Raw genomic sequence first — 15,872 nt, forward strand, 5'->3', positions numbered from 1 at the left:
AGATGGAGCCCGCTGCTGATACATGCAGGCTGCTTTGCACTGACCACGTTTGCACATGCCTTTAGCCACCGGTGTGGCTCCTTACTCCTCCCCCCCTTCCCCAGGCCCTCCTTCAGAGAGCCTCTCTCCCATTCATATACATTTTTAAAGAAAATATGCAATCAATAGTCTCTTAGGCTGAAATTTCATTAAGGGTTTCATTGCACTTGGTATCGATTGCCCTGGGAGTGCTGGGAGCTGCGTGGCCGGGGAACAGCAGCTCCGACAGACACGGAGACGGTGCTCCAGCCCTGTCCTTGCTGCGCTGCAGGACGCCGAGGCAGGACACCATGGCAGAGCCCGTGAGCCTCTGCAGGCCCATTCCTCCTCGGAGAGCCGAGAGCCAGGAAAGAGAAGGGAAAACAAGGCTTTTCAAAAGCCCATGTTCACATGAGCGTTAAACCTCAGGTGTCTTCTCGTGGCATCCTGCATGATGCCGTGGGCTCCTCGCCGTATCTCTGCGTGCCTTTCCAGGCTGGTTCACCCAGGGGCTAGCGTGAAGCCATAGAAATTGCTGGGAAAGACTCCTTTCGCTTTAGCTGGCAGGGGAAGGCCTCAGGCACCTTCTCATCATCTCCACGCGGTGCTCTATGGGAGCTGCTCACGTCAAATCCTGCTCTTTGTGCCTCTTAGATTCCCATTCCCATACGAACTTCGGAAAACCCTCCCTCCTAGCATCTATTAAACATCACTCCAGAGCAAACACGTGTTTCTTTATGCCTAAAACGTAAGCCCTTGAGATGGGAGAGCAATTCTGCAGCGCGAGCTCCAGGCAGGGCGTCCTCCCTCGGCGCCGTGCCCGGCACGCGGCAGCGGCTGCACCTCCATCCAGGTCCCCCGGCCGCCCCGGCCACGCGGCCCGAGCTCGCCAGCGAGGGCTGAAAACGGCAACTTCCATAGAGCTGCTTCCAATTTTATTAAAATGTTTGTGTTTTAAAACAGACACTAAAACAAAGAAAAAAACATTTTGACAGCCTTCTGAAACCATCTGGTCTGCGTTATGCTTTTGGGAAGCACGGGGAGGGAAGGGGGAGCCCGTTTGCCGACGGCTCGATGCACAACCTGCTGGTTTGCCCGCGACTCGTGCTAACGTCGTCCCAGTGCGATGGTCGCTGCTTATTTCCTGCTGGTTTCCTCCCGCGAACTGGAACAAATGCTTGGGAAGAGCTGGCTGGTACCGGAGAGCCTCTTCTCCCTTCCCTCTGCGGGAGGCCGCCCGCTTCGGGACATGGAAAGCGAGGCCGGGGAGGCTGCCTTTGCTTCCGATAACGCGCCCCGTAACCTTGCGGGGTTGCGGTTAAAGAGCAAAGCAGCCCTTTGAGCACGGAAACGCACAGTTTGCAAAGTTGCCGATGAGGCACTTGGAAAACCCGGCGAAAACTTCAAGCCTTGAAGAGGGTTGCAGGGCGAATTTCAGGCGCTGTGCTTCGACCAAACGGATTTAACATGATCGCCGGGGTGAAAGTTGAACTTCTGCTGTGCCTCTTCTCAGCAATCCCCGAGAAACTCTGTCCCACCGTGGAAAGGGAGTTCCCAGCCCATTTCTCCAAATTTTCTATTTTAAAGGTTTATTTTTAAGCAAGGGCTGCATCCAGAGGGCTGTAAACCCGTGGCGAGCTCCACAGCTGGCGGGAGCCCGGTTGGGAGCTCCTGCGGATGAGGCCGGGCTCCGACTCACGTTCCCGGCCCCCGTTTCGCCCCTCCACTCTCGCATACACTGGTTTTACCACGGCGTGAGCCGCGTCCTCCCCTCCAGCAGCCGCCATCCCCATCCATCACAAAACCTTTCAATAGGGCTGGCGGCGCGAGCAAAGCAGAACATATTGCTTGTAGAAACACGGCCTTCTGCTATGTTAAATGATTTAAAACTGGTGGTGAATAAACCTAATATCTGCTCGCTCCTGCCAATTTTAATTACGACGGGGCTCCCACGGCGCTATTAGCCGCCTTAAAAATCTCTAGAAGGAGTAAAGAGCGCAGCGCGGCCAGCTCCGGAGAGAGCTGCTGGCAGAGCCGCCGTTGCGAGCGCGACGTGCCCTTGAAAGCCTCTGCCCGAAGGCATCCCTCGGTCCGGCCGTGCCGGCGCGGGTGACGCCGCACCCTTCGCCGGCCCCCAACGCCCGGGGGGAAACAGGGAAACACGAAGCGCTGTCGCAGCTGCAGGTTGTCCAGGAATGGTCTCTAATGAGAGGCAAGTGAAGGATTTGCCAGGGGAGATGCCGCAGGGATGAAAGGGGAAGAGAGAAGAAATGGGGAGAAATCGGTGTTTATTTTTTTCATTTTTTTTTGTGCAGGAGAAACTGCTTTAAAACGTCCTTTGGCATGTTAAAGAATGCAAACACCCACTGACAGCTTGTCTCTACAGCTGCAGAGCCTCCGTCTGAGGATCGCTTTGATGTGAAGACCTTGACGTGTAAATTCCCGTCTCCTCCTCAGCCCCCGTGTCAGGACTTACCTGCCAGAGGGAGAAAAGCCCTTCTCTTTTGGCAAAAAAGGCCGTGTCTAACATTTCCTCTGCACTCAGAACTTCTCCTTCCCTCGGTTCCCAGAGTGCCTCCTCACCCTGGTTGAGTGAGGCTCTCCCAAGATGACCTTGCCCTTGAGGAGGAGCAAACCTTGCCGTGGACTTGCTGAGCAGGAGCAGGCTGGTCCGGCCACGCTGTTGGCACAGTTGGAACATTTCCAGATGGAGAGCAAACAGCTGGATGGCATCTTCTCCATCAGAGGCTGGACGGGGCTCCAGGACACGGGGCACTAAAGGTCCTCACCTTGCCATCAGCAATGGACCAGCTCTGACCCGTGAGAAGCCGGTGGGAAGTGCTGAGGAGGCACCAAGAACGCAATCCTTGGAGCAGCTTGTGGCATCAGAAATTCATCCGGTGTCCTTATCCTCGTGCAGCCAGTCCCCCGCTGTGTCCCAGATCGTCTGTGTGTCAAACATCTGTTTGGGATTGCATCCTGTGACCTCACAGCATCGCGCCCAGCCGGGAAGAGAGATAGAAGGAATATTTGGGATCGATGAGCGGGGAAAGAGCCCGGCCTCCCGAGCACACTGCTTCGCGTGTCAGGCGGAGACAGGCGCCCAGCTCTTCTGCTGCATTTCTAGAGGTGCTGGGAGTGATGTGAGACATGGGCAGAGATGCTCGGTGTCAGCAGGCATGACCCAGGGCTTCAAGAGCGATCCTGAAGTGTCTGCCTGAGTGATCTTGGTTCCTCCAGGCGGGGGAGGCCTCTTCTGCTGCGTCCGCTGGAACTGAGCTCGGCAGCCCCCTTCGACCGCCCCGGCCCCGCTGGGGCGCAGGCAGCACCCACGGTGCGCCCAGGACCTGGGGCCGTGGAGGTCCTGGCAGGTAACGGGGCCGCTGAAAGCAGCCAAGAGTGAGACGCACATGCAGAAGACGATGCTTGTCCTTCTGAAGCAGAGCGTGTGGCAACTCGCTCAGCATCTCTAGGGAGCACGTTTCGGGAAGGGAGCGACGCATTCAGACATTCAGAGGACGTGTCCCTCGCAGGGAGCAGCGAGGTCCGTGGGGAAGAGGCAGGAACACGTTGCGACGCTCGCTCTGCTCTTCTTCCTGCCGATGCAAATGAAGAGCAGCGCTGTTTCAGCGCTAACCCCGCCAGCGCGCGCCCCGGAGGGGCAGCAGTGGGGAGCCCCGGAGCGTGCCGGGATTTGCATGCCGCCTGCAAAGCCGTCCGCCGGGGCGAGCGCACAGACACGGGCGCTTGGTGGTAGCAGGGACGAGCCTAAGTGTCTCCACACCTGGCTCGGTGAGGCTGAAGCTACAGCAAAAAAGAAACCAAGGAAACCCCACCATGGTTGCTCCGTTCTCCCCTTACCGAGGAGACCTCCCTGCTTCACCGGCCCCGGCTCGGTCACGCTGGGGACCACGTCAACCTGCCCCTGACGTCTGCCCCTCCCGCGCTTGCTGCCCACGGCGCTGCACGGTCTCCGGCTCGCTTGCTGCCGGTCCTGCGCCGCGGGCTCTCCAGGCTGTGCTTCATCACGCCCGGTCCCTCTGCTCGGCGCCTGCAGCCCCCAGAGAGCCGCCGGGAGCCAAGCGCCCCGGGATTTCAGGCGCACAGCGAGCGCTTTTGTCTCTCTCGCTAGCAAACGCTCCTACCGCGACAGCTCCTTTCGCCTGGTGTTCAAGGTGAAAACGTGCTGCAGAGCAGCTGGGGGCTCGTCTTTGCCGCGCGGGACCGTCTCCCCACCCTTTTTACCCGGTGCCGGTCCAAGCAGGCCTTTTGGGTTGCCATTTCCCGGGTGTGGAGGTTTTGCCTTTCACTAAAGGCCGGGGAATGCCCTGGTGGCACCGTTGCTTTGAGGCAGCCACGCTCGGTCGGCTCGGCTCGCCCGGCCGGCACGGCCCTATCGCAAGGGCAGCGCTTGGAGCGGCTCGGCCGGTAGCAGCTTTGCCTGCCTGCACGCACGTGTGTTTAAAAAAAATAACGCATTAAATATTAAAGGCAAAACCATTTTTGCCTGGACTCAGAGCACCTCTTAAAAATGTTAGCAGCTCCGAAATCCCAGCTCTCCCTTAGCTCTGGAAGCTCCTTCCGCCTTCTTCCCGCCCGGCGGGGGCTGGTAGGAGGTGTTCGGGTGCACAAAGTGCCGCCCAAGGAATTCGCAGGGTGAATCTGGGCCACTAACAACAGCTGCTGCGAAATTTCCAAACCCCATAAACCTGCTGGGATCGGAGTGCAAAGGCAAACGCTGAAATGCCACTGGGAATAAAACCCCTAGAACACCCCGATTCCGGCCCAGGGCATTGCCACGTGGCCGGCCGGGAGGTGCACTGAGCGCAGGCTGCCTCAGTGATGTTTGCCAGCGGGGACATCCTTAGGCTCTGCTCCCTTGATGGGACCCCGGGGGATTTCGGCACAGCCCAACCAGCTGCCTTCCCTCTGCGGGTTAACGCCATCCCGTTCTCATCCCGTGTGGAGGCAACAGCCCACAGCTGCGGCAAGTCCCTTCCCAGGCAACCAGGCAAGGCATGCGGTGATGGGTGGATGGGGAAAGGCTGCACGGAAGAAGCTTTTTGCAGAGCACTAGTTTTTCTCCACCAAGGCAGAGCCTGGTCTCTCCTAGCTGCCGTGGGCAAAGCCCTTCGCGGGTGTCAGTGGGATTCCTGCAGCCGCACAGTGTCCTGCCTGCAGCCCTCTGCTGTGCTGAGCATCTTCCTCCAATCTCTAAAACCTATTAAAAAAATCCCATTCCCTGCGGAGCTTTCGCTGCCCCTAGAAGCCCTCCCGGGCAGTGCTGGACCCGGCCGGTCCCGCTGCGTCCTGCGGGACCCTCCCCAAACACAGGCTTGCGGAAAGCCAGCAAGGAAGCCAACCGCGCTGGCAGGCGGACTGACACTATTAGAAGGGGTTTCCATAGCGACAGACACCCGAACGGCCCCGATCGCGGGTGCTCGGTGCAGCCGCCGCAGTCCGCGAGGGGAGGGTGGCCGGCGGGTGAGCAGGGCTGTGCCGGTGTCCCCAGCCCCGGTGCGCGGCCACGCGCCGCTGGCTGTCGGTCCTCGCAGCATGCCCGGCATGGCCATCCACCACTTTGCCACGATGCTTTCCAAGCAGGGCACACGGTCTGTCCCGCTCAGTGCCATCAGCATTTCTTGCAAACCCTCGCCTGCTCCACGCGACGGCCGAGCACACTTCTCCCTGCATTTGCTTCCCCTCCAGGGCTGGGTTTTTTTTTTTTTTTTCCCTTTCTTTCCCCAAGGAATCATGTAACTTCAGCCCGGCTCAGGCTGCTTGTGAAAGCAGCAGCAGTGCACATGATGGGCTCCTGCTTTCCAAAGTTGCCCCCCCCACCACATGCCCTGGGCTCCTTGCATTCCTCATGCTGGCTTTTGCCCAGTGTCTCTGCTGCCGTGGGGCTCCAGCAGGTCCCGGTGGGGCTGCAGGAACCTGGCACCACTGCAGGAACCTGGTGCCACCATGGGAACCTGGCACTGCTGCAGGAACATGATGCCACCACAGCAACCTGGCACCACCGCAGGAACCTGGTGCCACCACGGGAACCTGGCGCTGCTGCAGGAACATGGTGCCACCGTGGGAACCTGGTGCCACCGAAGGAACCTGGTGCCACTGTGGGAACCTGGCGCTGCTGCAGGAACGTGGTGCTGCTGTGGGAACCCGGTGGCACCACGGGAGCCCGGTGGCACCACGGGAACCTGGTGCTGCTGCAGGAACCTGGCAGCACGTGGCCTCCCCGGGGCCATGCGGGATGGCGTTCCCGCAGGTGACACCAGCAGAGCCGTGCCGAGCACCCCGTCCACCGCAGCGCAAAGGCAGCGCGCCGGCGCGGGTGGCGGGGAGCAGCGCGGCGCCCAGCCTGGCCCAAGCAGATGGCCGAACTGCGCTTGGCTGAGCAACACCCTCTACTTCATTAACCTCATCACAGCACAGCCCGGGCTGCGTCCTGGGGGGGGGGGGCGGTCGTGGCCGGGGGGAGCAGCCAGCTCCTCGGTGGGCCTCTGCCATCGGGGCGTAACTGCAGATGCGCTCGGTGGGGAAAGGGCAGCACTGGCCCCCCAAGGAAACGTGCTGCGTCCCAGGGCCTCTAGTCCTAAGGAGTCAAGATCAGATTGATAAGCCGTGCCTGCAAATGCCCCCCTGCAAGGATGCATCACGCGCTCTTGCAACGTGCCCGGTGTTGCACTGGTCCTGGTGCGTGCTCTGCCCCGGGTGCCCCGGTGCTCGCCCCCGTCCCTGCACCCCCCTTGCAGTGGGTGCCAAGGGCCGTGGGTTTCGGCTCCCGTTTGCCAAGCGGCCCGTCCTTCCCCAGGGCTTTGCGCAGCCGGACACACGGCGCCTGCAGAAACACCCCCGCTGCCGGCCCGGCCGAGCATCCCCTCGAGGGCAGAGCTGCGCCCCTGCTGCAGCGACCGCCGGCGCTCGCCGGGCCGGAGCCGCCTTCTCGGCCCGATGCCCTCGGCCGGGGGCTGCCCGGGGGCGTTGCTGCAACCGGAGCAGGGCTCGGAGGGAGCCCCCGGCGCCGCCCCCGCGCCCTCCCCGGCTATTTTCAGCTGCTCACCCAAGCGGCCCGTGCGAGCCTCCCCGCGCGGTGTCGGCGTCGGGTGACGGTTATTCTGGGCGAGAGGAAACGTCAGAGGAGGCTGCTGCCGGGGCCGCGCTGCGGGCTGAGGCCTGTGGTTGGGGGGCAGCTCCACTTTGCTGCTCCGGCGTGGGGGGGGTTTCCACCCCGTTTTGCATTCTGGTGCCAAGTTCAGAGCGGCGGCATCTGTGCGGTGGGGAAAAAGCATCACGCAATGGGGACAAAGCACCGTGCAAAGGGGAAGAAGCACCGTGAAATGGGGACAAAGCATCACGCGATGGGGAAAAAGCACCGTGCAAAGGGGAAAAAGTACTGAGAGTGGCTCACCTGCAGCCAGAGGCGCTGCCCCCCACCCTTGAAAACACAGACAAGTGGAAGAAAACCTGGGGTGGGGGGGGAAAGTGCTAGAAGACAGGACAAAGGCGTTATTTCTGCCAGCTCGGGCTGGCCTTGCCACCGCGGGGCGGTCCAGCGGGACCGTGGAGCAGCCGGTGCCCGTGCCCCTCCTCGTGCCCCCCCAGCACCCGGCCCGGCCGTACCTGGGAAGGCTTTCCACCCAGCCGGGCACGTTCATCTGCAAGGGCAAAGCCAAACGAGCTGTTCTGCCGGGGGTCAGACAGGCAACGTACGTCCATGCGACCCTGCCACCTCTCATCCCAGCGCCGGCACAGCTCCTCTGCCCGCTGGGCTCCAGTTTGCGATTTCCCTTCAGATGGTTTCTCGTGCCCCCCCCCAGTCGCCCCCCTCCCCGCGCCGTGGTGCCGTGCAAAGCCGTGCCGAAAGCCGCCTTCGCTCCGCCGAGGCCGGAGCCCAGCGCCGAGGCTCCTCACCACCTTACGCACCTTGTCTGCTTTTTACTGCCTTAACGAGAACAGACTTCTGCAGGGGGGGGGCGAGGTAAATATTTTTCCGCTTCCTCCCGGCGCTGGAAAAGCCCGCGCGGCCCATCTCCAGGGAGACTGCACGCAGCGCCGGGGGGAGGAGGGGGCTCCATATGCTGCACCAGCTTTCGGCTCCCGCCTGCCGTCAGCCGTCTAGCGCGCGGCGAAGCAACGCGGGAGCCCGGCTATCCCGCTCCCTCGGGCTCCTCCCGCGGCCCCCGGCACGCACGTTGCAAGCGGTGCATTTGGACCCGGAGGTTATTTCTCTATTTTCCGACGCCGTCCGGGCTCAGCGTGCGCTCGCGGGCAGCCGGGCTCCGGCTCCGGCCCCCGGGGCCGAGGTCCTGCCCTCCCCGGCCCCGCGGGACAGCGGCTGCTGGAGCTCCTGCGGGGGATTCCTAAAATTAGCCGCGCGCTCTGCCCTCGCCCTCGAGCAGGATGTTTCTGAGTTGTTTCATATCAAAAGGAAAGAAAAGAAGGAGAGGAAGAAAAAAGGAAAAAAAGGCACAAAAGCAGTTCAGTCGATGCATGTCTAACTTTATTGGATAACTTGTCCCACATAACTCAACATCTATTTTAAGTCATTTATGAAGAGTACAAGTAGCTATGGAAGTTGTGCAACTCTAAGAGGCCACATATAACTTCTAAAAAAGCAAATTTAACTTTCCCTATGAAGCCCGAACGCGGATCCCACCCTTCCCAGGATCACGGGTCTGCGCTCCCGATTTCCCACAGCACCACCTCGCTTCCCAGCACACCCGGAGTTCATTAGCTCTCGGAGAGGCGGGAGGAGCTGCCTTAAATTTCCCGGGCCCCTGGGCTGATGCAGGGGGTGCTGAGCACCCCGCACCGTCCCGTGCTGGAGGATGCTCTGTCCTGCCTGGATCTTTCTCGCAGGGGCTCCGCGATTCCCGCGCGGCCCATCCGCACCGGGAGGAATTTCGCAGCGCAGCTGCCCCTCTTCCGGCCAGGCTCGGGTTACGCGCCGAGCCGAGCAGGTGCCGCCTGGTCCCGCCGTGTTCAGCCCTCCCTTCGGCTTAGGAGTATCCTGCATTTTTCTGCAGGCCAGAGCAGCTATAAATGAGCCTTTGCTGCCCGTGGCAGATGCGCAGCCCGGCGCTGGCTGCACGCACAGATCTGAAGCTGCAGGGAAATGTTAATTGCAAGCAACAATATTCTCCTATCTCGGGAAGGACATTTTAATCGGGCGCCAAGTGCTGTGCCGTCACGGCAAGCCCAGGCCGTTGCAGCGCTGGCAGCAGCACGGGAAGGCAGGACCCGCCTCGCCTGTGACCCTTTTCCCCCCGAATCAATCCCGATCTCGTCTCAGCAGCCCCGTGTTATCATCGCCCGGGCAGCCCACCACCAGTAATCGATTCACTCAATCAGCTTCCCGCAAGCCTCGGGCACTGAACAGATCAAGTATAATGCAAGAAAAAAGCCCCGCACCCTCCCCAGCCGGGCGCTGGCTTGAATCACAGAAACGCTGCGCTAGCGAGGAGCGAGCCCCGGGCGAGCGCAGTCCCCGCGAGCGACGCTTCCCTCCGTGCCGGGTGATTCCCAAGCAGCCGGGCCGTTCCCGAGCCTCGGTCTCCCTCCAACAAACCCGTCTGCTGGGGCTCGGCCGCAGGAGAAGGTGGGTTTTTGCAAGGCCCCGAGACACACTTGGGATTCAGTCCGGAGCTGAGCAGCAGCTTCGCTCGACTCGGGACGGCGCGAGGAGGCAACATGCCGAGCGGCCTCCTCCGCCTGCGCGGCGGGTGTCACCCACCGCTACGCCGCTCGCTCCGTCACAGCCCAAAGAACTGATTATTTTCTGGTAATTCAATAAACAGGAGGAGAAAAAAAAAAAAGGAATTCTTTAAAGCCGGACCACTTAAACTCGTACGACATGCAAGTTCAAGAGGTTGGTTTCTCCCCGTTTTCTGGCCAAATTGAGCCCAGCCAGTGTTGTGCCGGACTTGGAGGAGGTTGAAAAGAGAGACTGAATCTGAAAAGCGATCGTGCACTACCTCTCGCCCTGCCGTCTCCGCGTGTTCGGTAAGGACTGAGCTCGGCACGGCTCCCGGGGACGCCCGCAGGACACGGCCGCTGCCCAGCCTCCCTCCGGGGGGGAAGGTGGGACGCGCCCTGTCCCGCGGCGGGACCGCCGTTACCTGCGGCTCGCGATTTCGCGGCGCGGGAGCCGGAGAAGGGGGGGGCAGCGGAAAGCAAAGCTCTAGCAGATTCGTCCGTGTGCGAGGTGGGAGCGAGCCCGGGGTCCGGCGAGCCCGTGGGTCCGGCGGCGGGTGCCGAGGGTCCGGCGCGGCGTCACTGCCACATGTCGCCCGCGTCCCCGTTCTCGTGGAACTTGTGCACGTGGTCGGCGTACCTGGGGAGAGCCGCGGGGTCAGCAGCGCCCGCCGCCGATAGCCCGCCCAGCGCTTTCCCCCGGCCGCGGACAAGAGCGGCCGAAATCAAACCGCGGGCCTGATCCTGAGCTCTTCCCTCACGTTGTTCTCCGGCAGGCTTCCTCTCCCGGGAAGGGATCGCCCGCGGGAGCTCCTGGTGGGTTTGGGGTTTGGGAAACGCCAGACTGCAAGCGTGGTCCTCCCCGGGCACCTTCCCTTCCAGCCTGTCCCCGCTGCATTAGGCATCTAAAACCCAATTAACCGCTCCGCCGTCCCTGAAGGCTCTGAAACAATTTGGGCGGCGCAGCAGGAACGAAACGCGGCTCGTTGTCTCCGTTTGCCAGCCCTCGCTTAGCCTCGCGGCGGTGGAGCCGTCCCACCGCTGAAGGCTCAGAGCGGCTGCAACGCCCAGCCGCGAAGGGCAGAGCTGCGGCCGCCCAGCGCCCGTTTTACACCCTCGCTTCCAGGACAGGGAGGCACCAGGTGCCGTCGGAAAAAGCGGCTGCAAACCGCAGGGCTTCTGCCGCCAAATGGGGGAGGACAATTCCCTCTCCAGACCTAGGGCTGCACCGAATCCGCCCAGTCTCATACGCACTTTTTGGCGCAATAAGCAGCGCAGTCCCGTCCCACGCTCTCGCTCCAGGCCGTTTTGTAGAGGACCTGCAAGACAAGGAACGCGCTCAGCTCTCCTTTCCCCAGCGAGCAGCCGAGACGCGGCCCTGCGCTGGCCCGGGACCCCCCCGCCGCCACCGCCCGCGGGAGCATCCGCCGGGGAGGGAGGGGACGCGGCTTCATCCAGCCCCCGCCGGCCGCGCTCGGTCTGTGCCCAATCCAACCCAACGCTGGGCGCTGGATCTCAGGCCCTTTTGTGCCTAGATGGAGTAAGAACCTTCCAGCCATGTAATATTTATGGTTTTTTTTTTTTAGGTTAGCGCTTTAAAGTTTAATGACGATAACTTTTTATTTTCTTTGCTCCTTTCCTCACCAAAACAACAAGAGGTCGATTTTACTTTGAGAAGAGCGGGATGAAAATATTGTTCCTATTTGTCTTTCATCTCGTTTCATTGTTTAATTATTGATGGTCTTTTTTTTCCCTTTTCCCCTGCAATGATAAATAAACCCCCAGAAACTGCGCAAGGAGCAGGAAAGCCGTATGAACAGTCTGGATTATTGCTCCATAGGGCGGCTCGTCCCCGTCCAACACCTCCAAAGGGGACATTGGGACGGACCGGAGGCAGCAGGGAGCCCAGGTAGGAGGCTGCCGCCGCGGTGACGCTGCCGGCAGGCTAGCGAAGCTCGGGTGGCTACGGCTATAAACCCGCTATGCCAAACCGCTGGGGATGTGAGTGGGTGCTACAGGTCGGCCCTTGGGCACCGACTTTGGGTGTCTTCCCTGCACGGAAGGCGAGGCTAATTCCAAAAAAACAAGTCTCGCCGGGTTTCTTCCAGGTGCGAGAGCAGCGAGCTGCGCCCGCGTCCGAAGGGGCTGAACCCCGAGCTGGGCGCCGTCCTCGGCGGCACCAAGGCCACCTCCGCGCTTACCAGGAAGACCAGGCAGTGCAGAAACAGGGTGTAGAAAAAGGCCACGGTGCGAGCCGTCTTGTTGGAGAGGATGAGCCGCCCCTGCAGGCAGAGCAGACGGGGAGAAGCCGTTTCAACGTGGGTCGGCAGAACCGCCACCGCCCCTCGCGCGGGGCCAGCCAGAGCCTGGCAGCACCGGACGTGCGCCAGACCCTCCGAAGGGCACCTGGGCTGCATCCCCCGGGCTTCCCGCGTCTCGGAGACGCTCCATCCGTGCACACGCAGGGTTTGGGGACTGCGACTCCAGGAGTCTGATGCTGGGGTGCCACTTAAACTCGCTCGGTTACCCGTTTTGCGCCTCCTTCATCGCGGCAGCTCTGCCAGGCCGCCCCGCCGCGAGCCCTGCCTCGGTGCCTGCCGGCGGCTCCGCGCCGCTCCGCAGAGAAACCCCGGCAGTAATTAAGTCTTGCACATTTTTAATTCATGAGCGCGTGGCGTTTCCGATCCGCAGCGCTGCTCTGCCAGCCGCCGGCGGGGGAAGCGGCAGAGCGGGTGCTGCGGCGGGAGCTGGCGAGGCCGTGCGGCGGCAGGGCGTGCGGGGGCTCTCCCGGCTGCCCCCCTGCAGTGCAGCCCCCCAAAACGCCCAGAGGCAACCGCGCGTGTCGGGCTCTGCGTCCTGCTCCCTCACTACTGTGAGCTGCGTGCTGCTCCGGCTCGTGCCGCTGCTCTCCGTAAACCCGATGGGTTTCCTCGGGCATCTTGAGAAATCTCATGGTGTGAAATCTCCCCTCCTCCACAGGCATCCCCATCCCTCCGGTCCCGCTCGCGGGAGCCTCGACCGCTGCTCCGGCCCCGCCATCCTGCTGCAAGAGCCGGAGCCGGCGGTAACCAGAGCCCCTAAGAGCAGCTTTGTAGGAAAGGGCTCTACTTTGCTATGTATTACATTTTTACTCCTGCTGTAAGAGCTAGGGATTTGCTATGGACATCAGTAAATTCCCGCAAAGCCCACGCGGGGATTTCCTGCGCCGGCGGCAAGCGACGCAGCACTCCCACCGAAGCGACCGCGCTGGACTCGTCCCTGCTGCTCAGGGCCGCGGCGGAGGCTGCCGTGACAAACGAGATTACGTTCTTAAATATTCCTGAGGAAGGACTCCCGCAAGCCAGGGCTTTTTGTAAATGCCTTTCATTAATTCTCCGCGGTGCTGGCACGCCACCCGCTCCATATTCATGCTGGCATTTGCTTGGTTTCTATGCAAATGACAACTTTGCCGTTATCACAGGGTACTTCTGCATGCTGCAGCCGTGGCAGAGCAGTGCTCCCGCATCAGCCACCGCCGCCGTGCTGCACGGCCGGGGCTTAACTCCTCCGAACCCAGAGCCGGAGGCTGCCGCTACCATCGCCGACCCAACGCAAGTTGGATCTCTGCAATAACCGCACTTACACTTCAGCTCGGGAGGCAGCGCTCCTTCGTGAGCGGCTCGGGGCGCTTGCTCCGGCGTCTTACGGGAGAGGGATCGGGGTGGGAGGAGGAGCCCGGGCGGTGGAGCCCGGCGGGGCGCGGGGAAGCGGGGGCTCCTGCTCCCCTTTGCTCGGAGCGGGCTGCAGCTCGGGCCCCGCAGCCAGCGCTCTGCGTGCTGGAGATGCCCCCGGGTTTACTCGGGCCGGCAGCGGCGGCCGAGGCCGTACCGTAACCGCGCCAGGCGAGGAGCCCCTGCTGCCGCCAACACCGCTATTTCCCCAGGCGCGTTTTTTTGAAGGAAAAGGCAGAACAGGGGCAGGGCGGCGGTTTCTGCTGTTGGCTTCATCAGCGGAGGCTCCTCGTGGCTACCACCACGCTCCAGAGTCAGCAGCATCCGTACCGAACCCGCCGCGCTGCGGGTGAGCGGCCAGCGTCGGAGCAGGCACGAAAACGGGCCACTTCTGGGCAAACCACTCAGGCATCTGCAAACCGCGCTGTCAACCTCCCGGAGCAGGAATCCAAGCCGATCCGGGTCGGATATTTCCCAGCACAGCTCCGCGGCTGCCATTGCCTTGCAGCCGGCCCTCCCGAGCAGCTTCAACAGCGCAGTAGGAAACGGCAGCGCTGCCTGCGCCGCGGGGCAAGGCAGAAAGCAAGACGCTCTGCCGGGCTGGCGAGTGGCAGGGCCGGGGCGCGCGGGGCAAGCGGCTCGCGACGGTGCTCCTCCGCAGCCGGGTCGGGGCCAGGCGGCTCCCTGCGGCCGCAGGTGGGGAGGAGCTGGGAAAGGGGAAGGACAGGGCAAGCGAGGAAGAGGATTTCTCAGCGCTCTGCTCACTTTTAAAGCGGAGCCGTTTGCTAAGATGCGACGAGGGAGGAACAAGCTCTGCGCCCTTCCTCTGCCAGCGAGGGCCCGAAGACGACATCTCCCCCGGCCGTGGCCTGCTGCACCCAGGGTTTGGAAGGAGACAGAGTATTTAAAAAAAAATATCCAGAAAATACACCTTTTAGCAGAAGGAAACGGAGTAATTGCTCCTCTCCAGCACCGCCCTGGAGGGGAATACAAATCTGGGGCATCTGCACTGCCACCCGACCCCCTTCCCTCGGGCGCGATGCCCCACGCGTGCCGGGCTGCCGCTTACCATGCTCAGCGTGGCTTTATCCCAGGGGCTGAGGCTCAGGTACTTCCTTTGGCGTTCCTGCAGCAAACAGAGGGAAGAAGGTGAATTTGGGGCTCAGCGCGCTCGTCTGGGGGTGCAAATCGGAGCAGGGGGTCTGCGCCCCGCCACGCTCAGGGCCGGGCAGCACGCCGGGGGCTTTCCCTACCTTTCGGCTGAAGGAGGAGAAGGGGTCGAGGCGCTCTTCGTACTGGGAGGAGTAGCGCAGCTCGGTGTCGTCCCTGCTGCCGCCCTGGGGATGCACGGGGGCCGGGTGAGCCGGGGCGCGCGCCCTCGCCCATCCCCGCGGGTTTGCTTTGCGATGGGAAAGCCACCGAGACGAGCGGAGAGCCCCCACCACGGCCCCCGGGAGCTGCGGCTGGGGCCGGTCCTGTCCAGAAAGGGGCCACGCGGCCCGAATGGGAGCCGCTGCCTCCCCCCCGTGCGCCCTTCCCACGGAGCAGCGGTCACCTGGCCACCGCAGAAAACGAGCATCCCTGGCATGTCGCACATCCCGCGCTCCATCCTGCCGGATCAGGTAGGAGGGAGACAGCGGCTGAGGAGGAGGATGGGGTTGCTTAAACACACCGCTATTATTAGCAGGGCGAAGGGCAGGGAAAAGGAGGAAAACCCCTTGAAAGACGTGCAATATTCAGATGGGTTCAAACGAGCTGGGCTCCTGAACGCCCCAGGCTCCCCTCCGGCAGCCCCGCACGCGGCTCTGCACCAAGCCCGAGGAAGCGGCCTGTGAGTCGCTTTCCCGGTTTCCCGAACGTGGTCCTGGGAGGCCGCGAGGACGGGACTGCGAAGCGAGCGGGGGGACACTGCCCAGGGCGGCTCGTCCTCGCGCCGCGGAGATGCGAGCGTTCAGGCTGTGGGTACGGACGCTGGAAACGCTGCTGCTCTTCCCCGGGCTGCCCCGCGCACCCGTGGCTGCCCTGGGCCACGGCTTCGCTACTGCCGCGACCCTGAAGCGAAGGTGTTGGCTTTTAAGGAGGTCTTGCTGGCCCCTCACTGCGCGTCCCCTGTTCTGCCCAGTGACCCGAGCACGATCGCTGGTGGCTCTGTTTCAGCACGGGCAAATCCCGGAGCAAACGGCCCTTTACGAACACGCCCGTCTGCTCCAGAACATGATACGCAGGACACCGCACAGCCACGATCCGGGGCGAGACGAGATCCCGATTTAGGGGCTAGGAATTCCCTATACCCTGGCCTTACCGAACGGTCTCTGGTGATTATTTTTAACTCGTCACACGCCTCATTAGGTTCAGGATTACATAACGCCCTGCGATGACGTGTCGCAGGCTCTCGCTCCCTTCATCACGGGAACGGCAGGCAGGGGCTGCCCGGGGGGGGACGCA

At 62.3% G+C, this 15,872-nt stretch overlaps 1 protein-coding gene and 1 long non-coding RNA gene across 2 annotated transcripts in view; both read right to left on the reverse strand.

Moving 5' to 3' along the window:
• Positions 1-931: 931 nt before the first annotated feature.
• LOC112987318 (uncharacterized) lies at positions 932-7,942 on the reverse strand. The gene is made up of 3 exons (XR_003260242.2): positions 7,645-7,942; positions 7,085-7,291; positions 932-3,614 (listed from the first exon to the last, which is right to left on the reverse strand). It is a non-coding gene; the product is annotated as an uncharacterized LOC112987318 (long non-coding RNA).
• Positions 7,943-8,506: 564 nt separating this feature from the next.
• Positions 8,507-15,872, reverse strand: part of CUX1 (cut like homeobox 1) — a 274,945-nt gene continuing 267,579 nt past the window's right edge. The window contains exons 19-23 of the mRNA XM_064523404.1: positions 14,681-14,764; positions 14,497-14,553; positions 11,919-11,999; positions 10,972-11,036; positions 8,507-10,357 (exon numbers count right to left, since the gene is read on the reverse strand). Coding sequence (XP_064379474.1) covers positions 10,297-10,357; positions 10,972-11,036; positions 11,919-11,999; positions 14,497-14,553; positions 14,681-14,764 — 348 coding nt within the window. The 3' untranslated portion in view covers positions 8,507-10,296. The remainder of the gene's footprint in view (positions 10,358-10,971; positions 11,037-11,918; positions 12,000-14,496; positions 14,554-14,680; positions 14,765-15,872) is intronic.

The sequence above is a fragment of the Dromaius novaehollandiae genome, chromosome 19 (assembly GCF_036370855.1).
Source record: "Dromaius novaehollandiae isolate bDroNov1 chromosome 19, bDroNov1.hap1, whole genome shotgun sequence".
Classification (NCBI taxonomy): Eukaryota; Metazoa; Chordata; class Aves; order Casuariiformes; family Dromaiidae; genus Dromaius; species Dromaius novaehollandiae.